At 42.5% G+C, this 17342-nt stretch overlaps 1 protein-coding gene across 3 annotated transcripts in view; it reads left to right on the top strand.

Moving 5' to 3' along the window:
- Positions 1-13071, top strand: part of IL16 (interleukin 16) — an 83150-nt gene extending 70079 nt beyond the window's left edge. For all 3 annotated transcript variants that reach the window (XM_075897118.2, XM_006139266.5, XM_075897117.2), the window contains 5 exons: positions 1643-1826; positions 3054-3155; positions 4619-4871; positions 6785-6910; positions 10449-13071. In XM_075897118.2, the coding sequence (XP_075753233.2) occupies positions 1643-1826; positions 3054-3155; positions 4619-4871; positions 6785-6910; positions 10449-10654 (871 nt within the window). In that variant the 3' untranslated portion in view covers positions 10655-13071. The remainder of the gene's footprint in view (positions 1-1642; positions 1827-3053; positions 3156-4618; positions 4872-6784; positions 6911-10448) is intronic.
- The last annotated feature ends 4271 nt before the right edge of the window (positions 13072-17342 follow it).

The raw sequence follows: 17342 nt of genomic DNA, 5'->3' as shown, positions 1-17342 counted from the left end.
AGACTAGCTCCTCCCTCTCCCCACCCACTGCACAAAGCAATTCATCCGTACCTCAGGCAATTTAGATAGGAGTATAGTTGCTTGAAGTGTCGACGGAGTTAGCAACTCCTCAGAGGAATGGAAAGGATCAGTCAAATGCACACTGCCATTGATCAAACAGATTTGTAGGCTTTTATACTGCCAGCTCCTTCAAGCCACAGTATCCCTGGGTTCTTCATGGCTTGGAGCCAGAAGAATCCCAATATTGGGGTAGTTTGGAGAGTAAGTCCATCTCCTTTTTCAGGGTCACCCATTTCCCAACATTTTAGGCCAAATTCTGCTGTTATGTTAGTGCAGTGCTACACTGATGGTCTTTTAGGGTCGGTGAAGGAGAAGGTCTAATTTCTGCTATACCAGATAACACAGCCAACATGGCATGCCAACTTCCTCAAGACAATTCCCTGCACCTCCCCAGAGGGTCTTTCTTCTTATAAGGGTTTGCCCTGCTCAGGTTATCAACGTTAGATTTTTTTTTAATAATCATTTTTTCCACAGTATTTTATAAATGTCAAACCACTTGAAGAATCTGGAAAAAAAGTTAAATAACTAGAAGTTAAAATTTTGGGGAAGTTATTTTAAAAGCAGGACATGAACCTACAACCTTGCCCCAGAGCATTCTCTAAGGGTATTCCAACTATGTACTTCAAAATATTTTATGGAAAAAAATTAGTCTCATCTCTGGTTTGCAGACATGCCCTCTGTGCTACTAGTTTGATATGACAGTGTTATTAAGAGAAGAGGGGGAGGCTATGTGCTTAACAGCTTTTGCAAAGGTTGTTTGTAATTAATTAATTTCATGGGCTTTAGGCTTATGGTTTGGATAAGCACCTGCACTTTCAGATACTTTATCTGAATCTCTTGTAACTGCAAAATTGGGATGGGCAGGAGGGCCGACAGATTTGCTAGGACCCAAGGCAAGGGGGGACAGTTCCACACTCCTGGAAATGGGGGGGGGGACCTCAAGCAGAACGGGTGGGGAAGTCAGTCTTCAGTGTCACTTGGAGCATGCTACACTAGACCCCCCGGTCCCCTGCCAGCTCTGAGAGCCACCCAAGCGCATCATGCAATGCTCAGGCAGCAATTTAAAAGGCCCCCTTGGCCCCCTCCAAGTCCCATTAGCAGGCCTGGGGATGAGTATTTCATAGTTCAGATTTGAAACAGTGAAAACAATCTCTCTCACAAGAGTCTAGTCTATTTACAAAAGCATGGCACTTTTGCTATCTGTTCCCAATCCTAGGTTTATTTGGGAAGTCCAGAATCACATTTAAAAAAGAAAAAAAAAGTTTCTAAACCCTTTCCAATGCTCAGGCATCAATTTGAGTTGGAGCAAAGTTTCAAGATGGTTCTTATTCTTTGATATGCCTGCTCACACAAGAGTGTTATCATAGAGGCAGCAGCCCTGCCACCTCCTGGTATGTTGCACCGTACATTGTAGGCACTACTGGGAACAAATCAATAGAGAACTGAACCTCATGGCCCATTGACATTTACACTCTAGTATGGTCCAAAAGCTGAAGATTCCAGAATGGTCTGCACTGTGCAATGGTGTGGAAGCTGCTATTACTAATTAATGTTTCCCTTTTCCCTTTTTAAACTGGGAAAGCCTCTCTGAACTGAGAGACTATACAGCGAGTTTAACAGACAGCGGGAAAGAGGAAGAGAAACTGGAACCCTGCTCATCTCAAGCATCTGGTGTATCTGGGCAGTCAGTCATCTCTCTGCTTTCCCCTGAAGAATTGAAGAAGCTTATAGAAGAAGTAAAATCACTAGATGAGGCTACCTTGAAGGTACGTCCACATTTCCATACACACTATTCTCCAAATAGTCTGAGAACCTGTGATTTATACTGGAATCCTTAAGAACACTGTTGTATGTTAAAAAAAAGAGAGAGAGAGAGAGAATCTCCCCTCCTCATAACTGTAATCTAAAAGGGTAACACAGACTGATACAGCTCATTCCAAGCTATTGTTATCATTAAAACTTTAACAAAATAGACACTAAAAATAACCAGGTTTAGAAGGAATTTTGGAATCTTTCATTGAGTAGTTAAGATGAGTTGTAGATAACAGAAGTTTTTCCCTCTCACAGTTAGAAGACTCTCCACATAATTTTCACTGTTGAATCAATAATATTGTCTCTCTCTATTTCAGTAGTGATCAGTGGTCTCTCATATACTGTAATTTACAGCACATTCACTGAAGCAGTGGAACTTTTAGACAGTAACTCATTTATAAGACACTAGAAGATTTACCTAACATTACTTGGGTCCTTAATTCAAGTAATATTTGGCTTTTGGAAAATAAAATGAAAATATATGTGCTTCATTTGAATCATTGCTCTGAGGTGGGGTTGGGATGAGGAGTTCATCTTGGGCCTAGGTGAGAAGCCCCTCTCCATGGCCACTGCTGCTTCAGAGGGCACAGCTGGGAGACTGGTTCATCTGGCCCCAAAATTCCCATCAGAGTGAGAAATGCAGCAAACTGTGCACTTTCCCCTCACTTCTTGATTAAGAGGAACAGCCAGCAATGTTCCCATATAAATCCAGGGTGGAGGAGCTCTGGCCACCCCACCCTCCTTAACGGGCCCCTGTGGGGTGGGAGAGTCAGGGCTGAGGCAGTCCCGGATGGGCAGGCATGCCTCCAGCCAGACTGGTGATTCTTTCTCTTTTTTGTATGGTTTTATGAGAAGAAATCCCATTCTAGAAACATCCTGTTTTCCTGGCACACCCAAACACTCACCTGGATTTAAGTTATGATAAGAGGAAGCTGCATACCAAATTTTGCGTTCCTAGCCCTTACCGTTTAGTAATTCTTGAACAGACACACAAACTCTCTCAGATAGTAGATGTTAACAAGGTGAACTCAGCCCATTGAATAAAAACAAATACAGAGTTTGTCTTAGCCGTCTACGTGCCATGACAGAATACACAGTAGTTACAGGAAAAAATATACAGTTATTTTAGTAATCTTGAATTATAATGGGATATATGTGAATTATTTTTTTTGTGTGTTTAGCAATTTGATGATATTCAAGTTACAATTTTACATAAAGAAGAAGATGCTGGTCTTGGATTCAGCTTGGCAGGAGGAATCGATCTAGAAAACAAAGTTGTTACTGTAAGTAACATTATTCTCATAAAATGCTACCAAAAAAAGCACTCAGTCTAAAAAAGAGGTGGCAAAAAAATGGAATGAGTTGAGAAGAGCACTTCAAAAAAATGGAAAAGGTATAAAAATGAAGGCCTATGAGGATAGGTTAAAACCACTTGACAAGTTCAAGGCTAGAGAACATAATAATATGGTGAGAATGATAATTTTCTATACATAAGAAAATATTAGAAAATTAGAGCTGGCCAATGTAGTTTCAGCTGATAAATGTTCTTTACAGAAAATGGGGTTTCATCAAAAATGAATATTTTCTACAGGAAAAAAAATGAAAATTGAAACAAAATTCATTTCATTTTTGTTTTCATTCCCCTCCCCCCAGATTTTTGGGTTTTCTTTTTTTGGCACTAGCCAACCAATATCTAGGTTTCCCCAATCCCCCCATGTTTTCCTTTTCCTACTGTGTAACTTTTTGAATGTTGAAAAAGTTTAAGTGACAACAAGAAAAATGGAATTCATTTTGCCACTTCAATTTTTCAGAAATTCCTTTTTTTTTTAAAAAATGTAGCACTTTAAGGGTATGTCTACTCAGCAAAATTATTTTGGGATACCAGAAGTATCCCAAAATAGCTACCCAAGTTTGTTGAACGTGTCCGCTATTTTGAAATATAGCAGACATGCTATTTCACCATATCTGTAAACCTCACTGTATAAGGAGTAAGAGATGGCTCAAAATAGTGCTGTATTTTGAAATTTGGCGCTGTGTAAAGAGTGCCAAATGATGAAAAAAGTTATTTCGAAATAAGCTACTCAATTTGCATAGCGCAAACTGTATCTTATTTTGATTTTCGAGAGCAGTGTAGATGCATCCTAGCAGTACCCAGGAATCTTACAAAACAGCATAGGGCAGGGAATGGAAAAGAATATTGATATCTAAATGGGAAACGGTGGAAGGAGATAATTAGAAAATTGGAATGGAATGTTGTCAGAACCCTGTGATTCACATGCTGATTTGAAGTGCAATGGAATGATTATTGTCAATAGTGATCAGGGCCTCCGTTTTTTTGTATCTCATCTAAAAGATAGCACATTCAGGAACACAATACCTACTCCAGCATGGATTGAGTCTGGATTCAGAGGAAGATGGTAGTTTACTAAATAACCAAATTCCTCTTTTCAAACTTCTGATTCTCTCCCACCGTCCATCTCTCTATTTTTTTTTTTAAGTCAGTGGTGCAAATTCAGGACAAGAAGACTGACCTGGTTACACTCTCTGGAATCTGATACTGATAGCAAAAGTTGGTACCAGCTACAAGCTATCCAGTTTTTCCTTATTTTAATAAGCTTCTGATACAATAATTACAATTCATGATGCTTAAATATAAGCTTGCTTGCTTGCTAAGAAATTAAAAATTCTCACTAACTGTAAAATTTAGTAACGTCTTCTCTTTTTGTGGTGGTTGGGGCTCTACTAGGTTCACAGAGTATTTCCTAATGGACTAGCATCTCAGGAAGGAACCATCCAGAAAGGAGATGAAGTTTTATCCATTAATGGAAAGTCTCTTAAAGGTGCCACTCACAACGATGCCTTGGTGATCATGCGCCAAGCCCGACAGCCAAGACAAGCTGTCGTAGTGACTAAAAAAGCTACAGAGGAAGAAAAAAGTTTTAATGTTTCACTTGACTCCACTACTTATTCTACAGAAAGTGAAACCTCCACAGAAGCCTGTAAGTATTTTACAGCTGCATTAAACCACATCCGCTATCAATGTAGGTATTTATATATCTCCCTGTTCTCACCACTGTAGAATCCTTGCCCTTTACAAAGGGTTGCATGCGACTTAACTAGATACATCTTGGAGTTGTGATGAGAAGTTGTACAATTATTTTAAAATCCAGGAAGTAGGCTTTAAATGACCTGTTATCTCATTGATAGTGCTCTCTGCTGTCTGGAACCCCAGTCCTGCAAAATGTATCTGCAGGATCAAGATTCTGAGTGTATGTATAACTAGAAGACTTACCCCAACATTACTTGGGTCCACTCCAGGGGTGGGCCACAGACGCCTCTTGCAGCACTCCCTGGGCCCAGCCTCATGTGGCTCTTGCAACAAGGACAAGGGCTGTGCTACCCAGCCCCAGCAAAGCTCCTGGTGGGGCCACAGAAGTGGGGCTGGCAGGGTTTTCCCCTTTTCCCTGGTCCAGCACAGGGGCCCACTGCAGGGGGGCTGAGTTTTGGGGAAGGAGGGCCGCTTACCTGGGCCAGTGGCAGGTAAGATGGTGAGCCCCGTTCCCAGCTGGCTGTTCCCTTGGTGGTACATATGTCCTCAGTGGTCACTCTGCAATATAGTGTCCTGTGCACTGGCTGCCCCCCTGTGGTGACTATGAGTATAGTGTCCCTCTGCTCAGCCTCAAAATGGAACTCTGAAAACATCAAGATAACGTCAAGAAAACTCTGAAGATAATGTCAAGCATATTTAGCCGGACTACCTACATATATAATGACTACTCATGAGTTGTAATGAACTTTTATTTCAAACCCCCCCATCAAGTTTCTGTGTTATGAAAAATATTTATTTGAAAGGATATTTTCTCCAGATTACCGAAATCATACTTTGGCCTCCAGAAACCAGCTGGCTACATTCAAGGCCCAGGGAGGAGACACAGATTTGAAGAATCATCTTCATTCTTAGAAGTATTTTCAGAAGTCAGAGCTTTGTAATCATATTTTCATATCCCAAATGAACATTACTGGCTGTTTAGTTAATATTAGTTTTAATATTACCATCAGGTCACTTGTACTGATCTCTTAATTTTGGAATATATATCGTAGCCAGGAATATATATGTGTCTAGCATTTTATGTTAGTCAAGCAAATGCCGTTTATATTAAATCCAACCTTTTCATTCAGCTCAGAGTTCAATACACTAAAATTATATTTCCCCTCTACTCCCAGTAACTTTCTGTAGTAGAATCAACAACTTTATAGTGAGCAAAAAAATGGTCATTTTCTGCCTTATTTTGCCTCCACCTGCCAACACAAAACTAAACAAAGAAAAACTCATTCTTTGTACAGATGTTTTCACTTTTCAGAATACCCCATACCAGGGCTACTCAACATGTGACCCGTGGGAGGGAGCCAAAACAAAAAAGTAGTCAATATAATGATCTTCTGTTGATATACATTTTAGTAGTTAAATTCCTGGACTGTCATTGCTCATTAAAAGTGCTGTCATATGGGTGGAAATTGGGTAAATATTGCATTTTATTAGTATCAGCGGAACTGACTTAAATGGGGCCTGTGTGTTGTGTAGTCTTGCCTTAATCTTTCTATTCATGCCCGTTAGTATGAAAGAATCTATTTGCATATAGAGGGCTCGCTGAGCCATGGCGAGCCCCACTCGCCAGCCGCGCTGTCCGGCATTCTGCGCATGTGCAGATCGCCTGAACCCGGCTCTTCCGGGATGTAATCTACTCGCCACATAGATTGTCAAGCCCTGTGCATATATATTTGCATGTATTTGCTACCACAATTAAGTTGCGGCCCTCGGCATGTGCAGTAAGTATCACTGTGGCCCCCGGGGCTTCCAAAGCTGAGTAGCCTTGCTCTGTTCCCCTCCTGATACCATTCGATTCCTTTCCAGCAACTGAAGACACAGTCCTCACGGTAACTCTGGAAAAGACACCGGCTGGCTTAGGATTCAGTCTGGAAGGCGGGAAAGGCTCCATCCATGGAGATAAACCCATCACCATCAACAGGATTTTTAAAGGTAGGCTATTTGAACTCTGTATTTACACATACACACCCTGCAGATAAGGATCCAGCCCACGGTCATTGCTATTTTAAACTGTAGCATTATATTTCATTGTGCACTTGCTCTGTAATTAGACCACACTGCATACCATTTATACAGAAATGTGCTGCTACTTTTGCATGGAAACAGCAGCATTTACAAGTTAGCAGAAAGATTGAGAATCCTTTTGAGGGATTCAGAAGATGAAGAGAGCACTTTTGCTATAGCTCCTGGAATGAGAGGGGGCTAAGGTTCACAATGTGTTGGAGGTCTCTGCATTTGCACTGTGGCAAATTCTTGACTTTCATGCACCTATCCCATGGAACATACAACTATCCATAAGAACATAAGAACGGCCGTACTGGGTCAGACCAAAGGTCCATCTAGCCCAGTATCCTGTCTACTGACAGTGGCCAGCACCAGGTGCCCCAGAGAGGGTGGACCAAAGACAACGATCAAGCGATTTGTCTCCTGCCATCCCTCTCCAGCCTCTGACAGACAGAGGCCAAGGACACCATTTTATCCCCTGGCTAATAGCCTTTTATGGACCTAACCTCCATGAAATTATCTAGCTTCTCTTTAAACTCCATTATAGTCCTAGCCTTCACAGCCTCCTCTGGCAAGGAGTTCCACAGGTTGACTTTCAGGGATTTGGCTCTAGTCACTGTGCCTTTTAATTTCTGTTTAAGGGTACGTCTAGACTACATGCCTCTGGGGACAGAGGCATGTAGATTAGACTACCGGACATAGTAAAATGAAGCGACGATTTAAATAATCGCCGCTTCATTTAAATTTACATGGGTGCTGCGCTGAGCCGACAAACAGCTGATCAGCTGTTTGTCGGCTCAGCGCGATAGTCTGGACGCTCCCCTGCCGACATCAAAGATATTTGTCGACCACCCAGGTATGCCTCCTGGGATGAGGTTTATCTGGGTGGTTGACAAATACCTTTGATGTTGGCAGGGGAGCGTCCAGACTATCGCGCTGAGCCGACAAACAGCTGACCAGCTGTTTGTCGGCTCAGCGCGGCAGCCATGTAAATTTAAATGAAGCGGCGATTATTTAAATCGTCGCTTCATTTTACTATGTCCGGTAGCCTAATCTACATGCCTCTGTCGCCAGAGGCATGTAGTCTAGACGTACCCTAACAAACCTCCTCATTTTTGTGTAATTCCCCTTTTTGAAATTAAATGCCAGGGTGCTGGACTGCTGAGGTGTTCTTCCCACCACAGGAATGTTGAATGTTATTATATTATGGTCACTATTCCCAAGCGGTCCTGTAACGGTTATATCCTGGACCTGATCCTGCGCTCCACTCAGGACTAAATCGAGAATTGCCTCTCCCCTTGTGGGTTCCTGCACCAGCTACTCCAAGAAGCAGTCATTTAAGCTATTGAGAAATTTTCTCTCTGCTTCTCTTCCTGAGGTGACATGTATCCAGTCAATATGGGGGTAATTAAAATCCCCCATTGTTACAGAGTTCTTTATTTTGGTAGCCTCTCTAATCTCCCTTAGCATTTCAATGTCAATATCACTGTCCTGGTCAGGTGGTTGGTAATATATCCCTACTGCTAATTTCTTATTATTGGAGCATGGAATTACTATCCATAGCGATTCTATTGAACATGTTGATTCGCTTACTATTTTTATTTCATTTGATTCTACATTATCTTTCACATACAGTGCCACTCCGCCACCCACCCAGCCTGCTCTATCCTTTCTATATATTTTATATCCCGGTATGATTATGTCCCACAGATTTTCCTCATTCCACCAGGTTTCAGTGATGCTTATTATGTCAATCTCCTCATTTAATACGAGGTACTCTAGTTCATCCATCTTATTAGTCAGACTCCTAGCATTTGCGTACAAGCACTTTAAAAATTTGCCACTGCTTATTTGTCTGCCCTTCCCTGATGCATTGGATTCCTTTGTATGCGGTTGTTTGTCTGCTCTGGCCCATGGTTTGCCCTCTCCCCTCCTCTCTTTCTGACTACAGCTTAGAGAATCTCTATCAATGGATTCTCCTCTAAGAGAAGTCTCCTTCCGATTTACGTGCATCTTCGCACCAATCGGCTTTCCCCCATCTCTTAGTTTAAAAACTGCTCTACGGCCTTTTAAATGTTTAGTGCCAGCAGTCTGGTTCCACCCTGGTTTAGGTGGAGCCCATCCTTCCTGTATAGGTTCCCCCTCTCCCAAAAGTGTCTCCAGTTCCTAATAAATCTAAACCCCTCTTCCCTACACCATCGTCTCATCCACGCATTGAGACTCTGAAGCTCTCCCTGCCTACCTGGCCCTGCACATGGAACTGGAAGCATTTCCGAGAATGCCACCATAGAGGTCCTGGATTTCAGTCTCTTTCCTAGCAGCCTAAATTTGGCCTCCAGGACCTCTCTCCTACCCTTCCCTATGTCATTGGTACCTACATGTACCACGACCACCGGCTCCTCCCCAGCACTACACATAAGTCTGTCTAGATGCCTCGAGAGATCCGCATCCTTCGCACCAGGCAGGCAAGTGACCATACGGTTCTCCCGGTCATCACAAACCCAACTATCTATGTTTCTAACGATCGAATCACCCACTACTAACACCTGCCTCTTCCTAACTGGCATTCCCTCCCCCTCAGAGGTATCCTCAGTGCGAGAGGATACCGCAACATCCTCTGGGAGGAGGGTCCCATTGAATGCTCTGTTCCCTTGAGACTTTCATCCTCCTTAAGAACACTGGGGCTCTCAGACTGGAGGTGGGACAGTACTACAGTGTCCCGGAAAGTCTCATCAACATAGCTCTCTACCTCCCTTAGCTCCTCCAGTTCAGCCACCCTGGCCTCCAAAGCCCGAACTCGGTCTCTGAGGGTCAGGAGCTCCTTGCAACGGGTGCACACATATGCCACCCTCCCACAGGGCAGGTAATCATACATGTTACATTCGACACAATAAACAGGATAGCCCCCACTCTGCTGCTGGGCTTCTGTCTCCATTTTTCTAATGAATAAGTTTAAGTATAAACTGGGATTCTTTTTAAACCTCTGGAATATGGATTATTCTAAGAGTTATGTTTTAAAGAAGGTCAGAAGTCACTAGTGCCCTCTAAACTCCCTCTCCAAACTCTCCTGTTAGCTGTTCCTGGTCGCGCTCTCCCTGGTCGCTGAGTCACAGGCTTATATAGCTCTGGTAGCCCCTCCCCCTGACTGAGGCTTAGCCAATTAACAGAGGCTTCTAGATTTCAAACCTTTTAGAAGCTCCTTCAAACAAACAAAACAAACAAACAAACAAAGCAAACAGACAAACACAAGCTCAGCACACTGCAAATAACTCCCCCACACACAAACACACACTCCAGACAGCCACTTACCACAAGGGTCCCGTTTTTACTCCTCTTTTACCTGGAAATCTCCCTCTCCAAACTCTCCTGTTAGCTGTTCCTGGTCACGCTCTCCCTGGTCGCTGAGTCACAGCAACAAAGATTCTTCACACAAAAGAACTGAAGTCAATACATTTTCTCCCCACAGGAGCAGCATCAGAACAAAGCAGTCCTGTTCAGCCTGGTGATGAGCTATTGCAGCTGCACACAACTGTACTGCAAGGACTCACCCGTTTTGAAGCTTGGAATATCATCAAGGCATTACCCGACGGGCCCATCACTGCCATCCTCAAGAGGAAAAATCCAAGTTCTGTTCCCGCCAAATCATCTGAAACTTTGCCAGGAGAAGAATGAAATGGCTGCCAATTTTAAAACAAACTCAAAACATTCATTACTCAAAGCCATATGCCAACATGCCACAGATATTGTGAAAGTACTGACGATCATATTGCAAGTTGTCTTTGCAACCTCAAAGCAAGCTGTCCAGAATAAAAGGATATAAAGTGCTCACAATTCCTTTCACAATATTCATAATCGGCCGTTGCCAGTTGTAGAATGCTAAAAAGGTCTTAATCTAATGGGTGAAATAAAACGTATGACAATTGCAGTGCTCTCTAGCCTATGTAAATCAACGCGATAGTATCACAGACTAGCTTGTAAAGTGAATTTAAAACCAAATTTAAGGAAAATTCAAAACAGGCCAAAACCCTGAGGCAGATTCTCAGTCCTGCTCCAGAGACTGACTGCAAACCCCTAGCTAAGGACTTGGTAACACAGAATAACTCTCAGTGAGTGCACAAGAGAAATGGTTAGGTCCTAATTTTCACTCCCCACAGCTCCCAGCCGATGGGGAAGAGAGGAAGGGAGGGCAAGCAGGGTGAGTGACCAAACAGGAGAGACTCTGTCAAACCCGTTAGCCTGTCCAACACAAAGGAGCCAGGGCAGTGCAGAGGAGAATACCCCCTGTAAAGTATTCTTTTCTGGCATTAAGCTGGGCAGAGGCACCTCAGCTGCCTCCTACATCAGATGTCTTCCATCTCCACTGAAAGGGGAAAAAGAGGATTTGGGGGGTGTGCTAGGGTTATGAACAACGTTCCCTCTATTTTTTCCATCCATGCATGGAAAAAAATTTGTATATGCACCAAAGCATGTGCAGATGTGCACCACCAATAGAAACATGTGATGCTAGCTGTGAATGCTGTGGGCACTCTGCTAGTCAGCTGGGCGGCACCTGAATCTCTGCTGGGCAGCTGCCCAAGTGCTCAACTTCCAGGGAATACTGGTACAAGAGGAAAAGGAGAGGATAGTACAGGACATCACAGAGCTCCATCTGATCACCTACTGGTGTAACGCCCCTAACACACACCAGGATCGCACCAGACAGCAGTCTCTTACTCGGTGGCCAAGCAGCCCTGAATCAAGAAGTTGTGTTCCCCCGTTGCATCCTTAAATCAGATGGATTAGAGAATCAATAGATGCAAATCTCATTTGTCTTAGTGCAAAGTTAGCACATGCATCTGAATGACATTGTACCACAGCACAGTATTTACTGTGCAACAAGAATCTGAAAAGGCTTGTGACACCAGGCAGCATTAAATGAATTCAGTAGTGAATTAAAAAGATCTTAAGTACAGAGTTGACAATTTTGAAGGACATTCTGGGACTGTGCTGCTCAGCGCTGCAATGTCTACATGATTTAGGAGCCTAAGTCACCATAAGTCATTTAGCAGCCTACATTGCATTGGAAGTCAGCGTATCCCTAAGTGTCAAAGTCACCTTTGAAAATGAGACTTCAGCCTTGCATCACTGAGCAAAGCAATACCTAAATACTTTGTAACATTTGGGCCAGAGTAACAAGGACATTTAGAACTCAACCTGATTATCTGAATAGATAGTTTGTGTAATTTTTAACACCACTACACTAGTGTTTAAAAAGAAAATAGCAAAGATCGATTAAGGGAGTTTGGTCTTGTGGAGCCAGTTAGGCTATGTCTACACCACAGAGTTTTTTCGGAAAAACAGCTGTTTTTCTGATAAAAACTTCACTGACATCCACACTGCAATCATGTTTTCGAAAAAAAATCGAAAGAACAGAAAGAGTTTTCCGACATGGGTTAACCTCTTTCTATGAGGAAGAAGCCTTTTTCCAAAAGAGCTCTTTCGGAAAATGGCGTGTGGGGATGGTGAAGAGGGAATTAGTTTGAAAGAAGAGGAAAGAGGAAAAAACACAGGTTCTCTGGTGGCCACTCCATCTATAGTAATCACAGCTTAAATGCGAGATAACGTCCATTCAGTGTGGAAGCTATCTTTTGAGAAAGCAGATCACTTTTTCAATGAGCTTTTGCAGTGTGGACGCCCCCTTTCGGAAGAAGTTTTTTCGGAAAATGTCTTCCGGAGAATCTTCTTCCAAAAGAAGCCTGCAGTCTAGACATAGCCTTAGTGACTAAAAATACTGAATACCTTTGGGGCATTTCTGGCATTGATGATTACCTAACACATGCCATTGCTTCAAATGGAGAGTTCTGTGTAAACATTGATAATGTACTATAGTATAGCATCTTTTCCAGGCTGGTAAGTACATCCAAGATCTGACCAGTCTCCAGTACATAGCAGTACAGTACCTGGGAAAATATTACGTCCTTGATCCCCTCCATGTATTGCTATCACTTATGACAAAATTAAAATTAACAAAAAGTAAATGCAATTGTAACTCATTTGTTTAATTTATTATTGAGCTAAAACTAAAAGACAACAGGGGAACACATTTTCTGTGGTTCATGCAAGTTCATATACAGCAAGTGAATGGATAATCACAAGGCCCTAAGAGCATCAGAATCTTTGGTTTAACATTCTGATCTCCCCCCTCTTTGTTTAAAACAGCGTTCTTTAAAGGGAGCCACAGGCCCACTTTGGGAAAGCTGCTAGCAGGCCCGCGCCACTTTTTTATCTAAGGGTCCAAAGGCATGGAGCCTCACAACTCCCATTGGCTCCAGTTTGCCGTTTCCAGCCAAGGAGAGCCATGGGAAGCAGTGTGGGTGCTTGCGGCCCACTTTGAGAAACACTCATTTAAAGAGATTGGCCTGTGGGTGGGGAGAGGGGAGGGGAGGGGAAGGGAAGTTCTTGGGGGCACTTCAAAGTGCCGAACGCTTACGCGAGGTGGGAGCAGGGCAAGGGAAGCTGCTTCCCTCCCTGTGAGCAGTACGCAATGCTTTGAAGTGCCGTGCACTGCTCGCAGGGTGGAAGGAGACGTCATGCGCTCCCCCACTCGTAAACCCTGATTGGCCTGGGGGCAGGGGATCTGGCCCATGGAGGCCCTATTGCCCACCCCTGGTCAAGATGGACACATGACCATTAGTGAAAGGTGTCCCCTCCCACCCCAAACCCACAGTTAATGCAATGCAAATTGGGTTAATGCAATTCCAGGATAGTTGCATGGGAAGGCCTGTGGGGGCCAAACCCATCCCTATTGGGTGGTTAAACATTGGAATAAATTCCCTGACAGGAAGTTTTTCCTGATGTTCAACCTAAACACTCCCTTGCTGTACTTTAAGCCCATTGCTTCTTGTCCTATATGCTTGTCTTATTCCTAGTACTGCATAGGGCCCCATAAAACCTAAGGATGGCCATGGAATTGAGTGTGTTCAGTCTTTCACAGGACTGATCTTTTAAATTATTCAGATAAGTGTCTGATCCTGACCCCCAGAGTAATATTTACGCCACTGACATAAAAAGGACAACTGGTATGAGTGAAGGTTGTTGGATCAAGCTTAAGGTTTAGCTAAGGTTTAACAGCCCAAGTCCCGCATCCTGTGAAGACTTACACACATGCTTAATTTTACACGCTAAAAGTTGTCCTACTGACCATTCACCATGGCTACGTCTAGACTGGCCTCTAATTCCGGAAAAGTCATGCAAAGCAGGTAAGTCAGAATAGGGAAATCCGCGGGGGATTTAAATATCCCCCGTGGGATTTAAATAAACATGTCCGCCGCTTTTTTTCCGGCTTGGGGAAAAGCCGGAAAAAAGCATCTAGACTGGCGCAATCCTCCGGAATAAAGCCCTTTTCCGGAGGATCTCTTATTCCTACTTGAAAGTAGGAATAAGAGATCCTCCGGAAAAGGGCTTTATTCCGCAGGATCGCGCCAGTCTAGACGCTTTTTTCCGGCTTTTCCCCAAGCCGGAAAAAAAGCGGCGGACATGTTTATTTAAATCCCCCTGTGGATTTCCCTATTCCGACTTACCTGCTTTGCATGACTTTTCCGGAATTAGGGGCCAGTCTAGACGTAGCCCCATGTGTAAAGTTAAGCAAAAACATAACTCTGCAGGATAGGAACCCAAACTCTCTTTTACAGAAGTTCTTATTCTTCATAGCAGCATAGCTGAAGTACACAGCAGTCTAAAACAAAACTAAAAAACTAGGATCAGACAGCAGATGAAGGGCTCAATTGTGCAAGATGCTGGGCTCCCTCACTAAAATATCTACCAAAGTACAGGAAAAGCTGTGTTATCTGACACATTATCAGCCAGAAAGCTCTATTAACCAGCATTTCTGATATCTCCCAATACAAATCTTCAATCTAGTAACTGGGACTAATATACTGCCCAGCACATTCTGCACTCTACTTTTTTGCATAAGAGTCAGAAGACAAATAAGGAAGCTGATATCAGGGATTTATTCAAATTAGCAGCTTCCAGAGTATGTCATAGGATCATTACATGTTCAGTCCAATCTCCTACACCTTCTACAACTACAATGATAATTGACGTTAATAATGACAGCCCCAAGGTGCTGCAAGATCTTGATGTACTTTCTGAATCAAAGATTAAATTAAGTTCAGTATAGTTTTAGTGGCTGTGTACTTTTAGTGACCTCAGTGTGTGTCATGTGCTGCCCATAGTGATATGTAGTGTCACAGCATAACCTATTGTATAGAAAACTTTACCTGTATAAACCTAAGTGTTTCAAGAAACCAACCACTCAGCCATGCAGCACTATGACTGGATTGGTGAGTACCTGCGTACTATTTTGAACATTCATTTGATCACATTCTTATTCTTTGAAAATTGGTATTCCATTGAGAAGTATAATTCTGTTAATCGGAATGTTTGTTTAACCGGCACCCCCCATTCTCCGTACCTGCTGGACAACAAAGCTTTTACTGTAGCCATCCATAGTTGACTGAACAACTAAGGGTATTCCCAACCTCACAGACTTGGCCTTAAGACCCAGGACAACTGGAGTACTCTTGAAAAATGCAAACTTCCTTTAAGTCTCATTGGCAACAGAAGTTGAGAGGACACCATGACACAATTAAAAGATAATTAAGCAGAACAAAAATGTGAAACAGAAAATATTGTATTTATTTTGCAACACACAACGGCAAGCCTTAAAAACCAGATACAAAATAGATTAAATTTAATCCCCTTCCTGAAAATTTCATTATATGTATTTAAAAACGACAGTGGAGATATTTGTACATAAACATGCCACAAACCAAACATGTAGCAACCACAAGAACAGAAATTTAAATATATTAACATATTTAAATACATAATAAAGACACAGAATTAAAATTACAACCCGATTTACATGTTTCCAGCTCAATTATAATCAATCATAATTTTTCATTTATAAAAGGATAAATGAATAGTATGCTGTTTCTAATAACTTCTGACATTACTTAAGTAACTGGCCATATCCATATTTGTGTGGGCTGCATGCATCACTGTATATTACATCAATAGCTGATTCCTAGGATATGCCATGAAGAGAGTCATAAATATGTTTATGAACAAGCAAGTCCACAACACTTTACAGAAAGGACTATCCCCATGCTCTCAATATTTTCAACATGTTGGAAAATTATTCAAATCATGATGCAGATAGAAAAATGAGTGGTAAAATGCTTCCATACATCTCCTTATTTATTGCCATTATGTGCAGTTAGACTTATGACAATTCTTGTAATTCAGAGTATTTTTGGTAGAGGGGGGATGACGGGAGAGGACAAGGCCTAGGAATCTGTGAATAGGTAGAAGATATTTGCTCTGATTCAGCAAAACACTTAAGTATACGCTTAATATTAGCACTGAAGTCACATGCTGGTTCAGGCCCTTATAGTCCAGAAGGAATGGGGCCATAGGTTCTCACCTACCCAACTCATTGTGGTATACCCCATGTTTTGGAGTAATATCTATGATTTTACTGATGTCAGCAGCAAGGGAAATAGCTCTCCCCTTCAAGAAAGGAACCTTGCTTCTTATGGATCACTGGGGAGAATATGGGATATAATAGGGCTCCTGTTGATCTGCCTTACACTGATGAAACTACACTGACTTCAGCAGAGATGCTGTTGGTTTACATTGAAGTATCATCATAAATAGGCATGAAAGTGTGCTGCTTCCTCCTCAACCAGGGAGACAGCTGATATTTCCTCTAGAATACTGCTAGGTGCTGGAATAATGTCACTTATTTTAACAGATAGGAAAATACATTATCACAAGGTAGTACAGTTAAATAAAGACAAGTAAAAAAAATAAAATAAATCCCGCATTAAAAATAGTCTTTGAGGCAAGAAATTCTTCCTAGTTCAGCGTTCCTACATATCCATATTGTGAAAAAGGCACTGTAAGTTGGTTTCTGATCATTTATTCCATTTTTATCTTAATCCAGTGGTTCTCAAAGGGTATGTCTAGACTAGCTCGTTAGTTCGAACTAGGTAGGCAAATGAGGGCAACTGGGGTTGCAAATGAAGCCCGGGATTTAAATATCCTGGGCTTCATTTGTAGGTTCCTGGGCGCCGCCATTTTTAAATCCCCCTTAGTCCGAACTCCGTGCCCGTGGCTACACGCGGCACGGAGTAGGTAGTTCGAATTAGGATCTCTAATTCGAACTACCGTTACTCCTCATGGAACGAGATCCTAATTCAAACTACCTACTCCGTGCCGCGTGTAGCTGCGGGCACGGAGTTCGGACTAAGGGGGATTTAAAAATGGCGGCACCCGGGAACATGCAAATGAAGCCTGGGATATTTAAATCCCG

The sequence above is a fragment of the Pelodiscus sinensis genome, chromosome 14 (genome assembly GCF_052426305.1).
Source record: "Pelodiscus sinensis isolate ZL-2025 chromosome 14, ASM5242630v1, whole genome shotgun sequence".
Lineage (NCBI taxonomy): Eukaryota > Metazoa > Chordata > Testudines > Trionychidae > Pelodiscus > Pelodiscus sinensis.
Note: the sequence above shows the minus strand (reverse complement) of the source record. Positions and strands in the feature narration are given on the sequence as shown.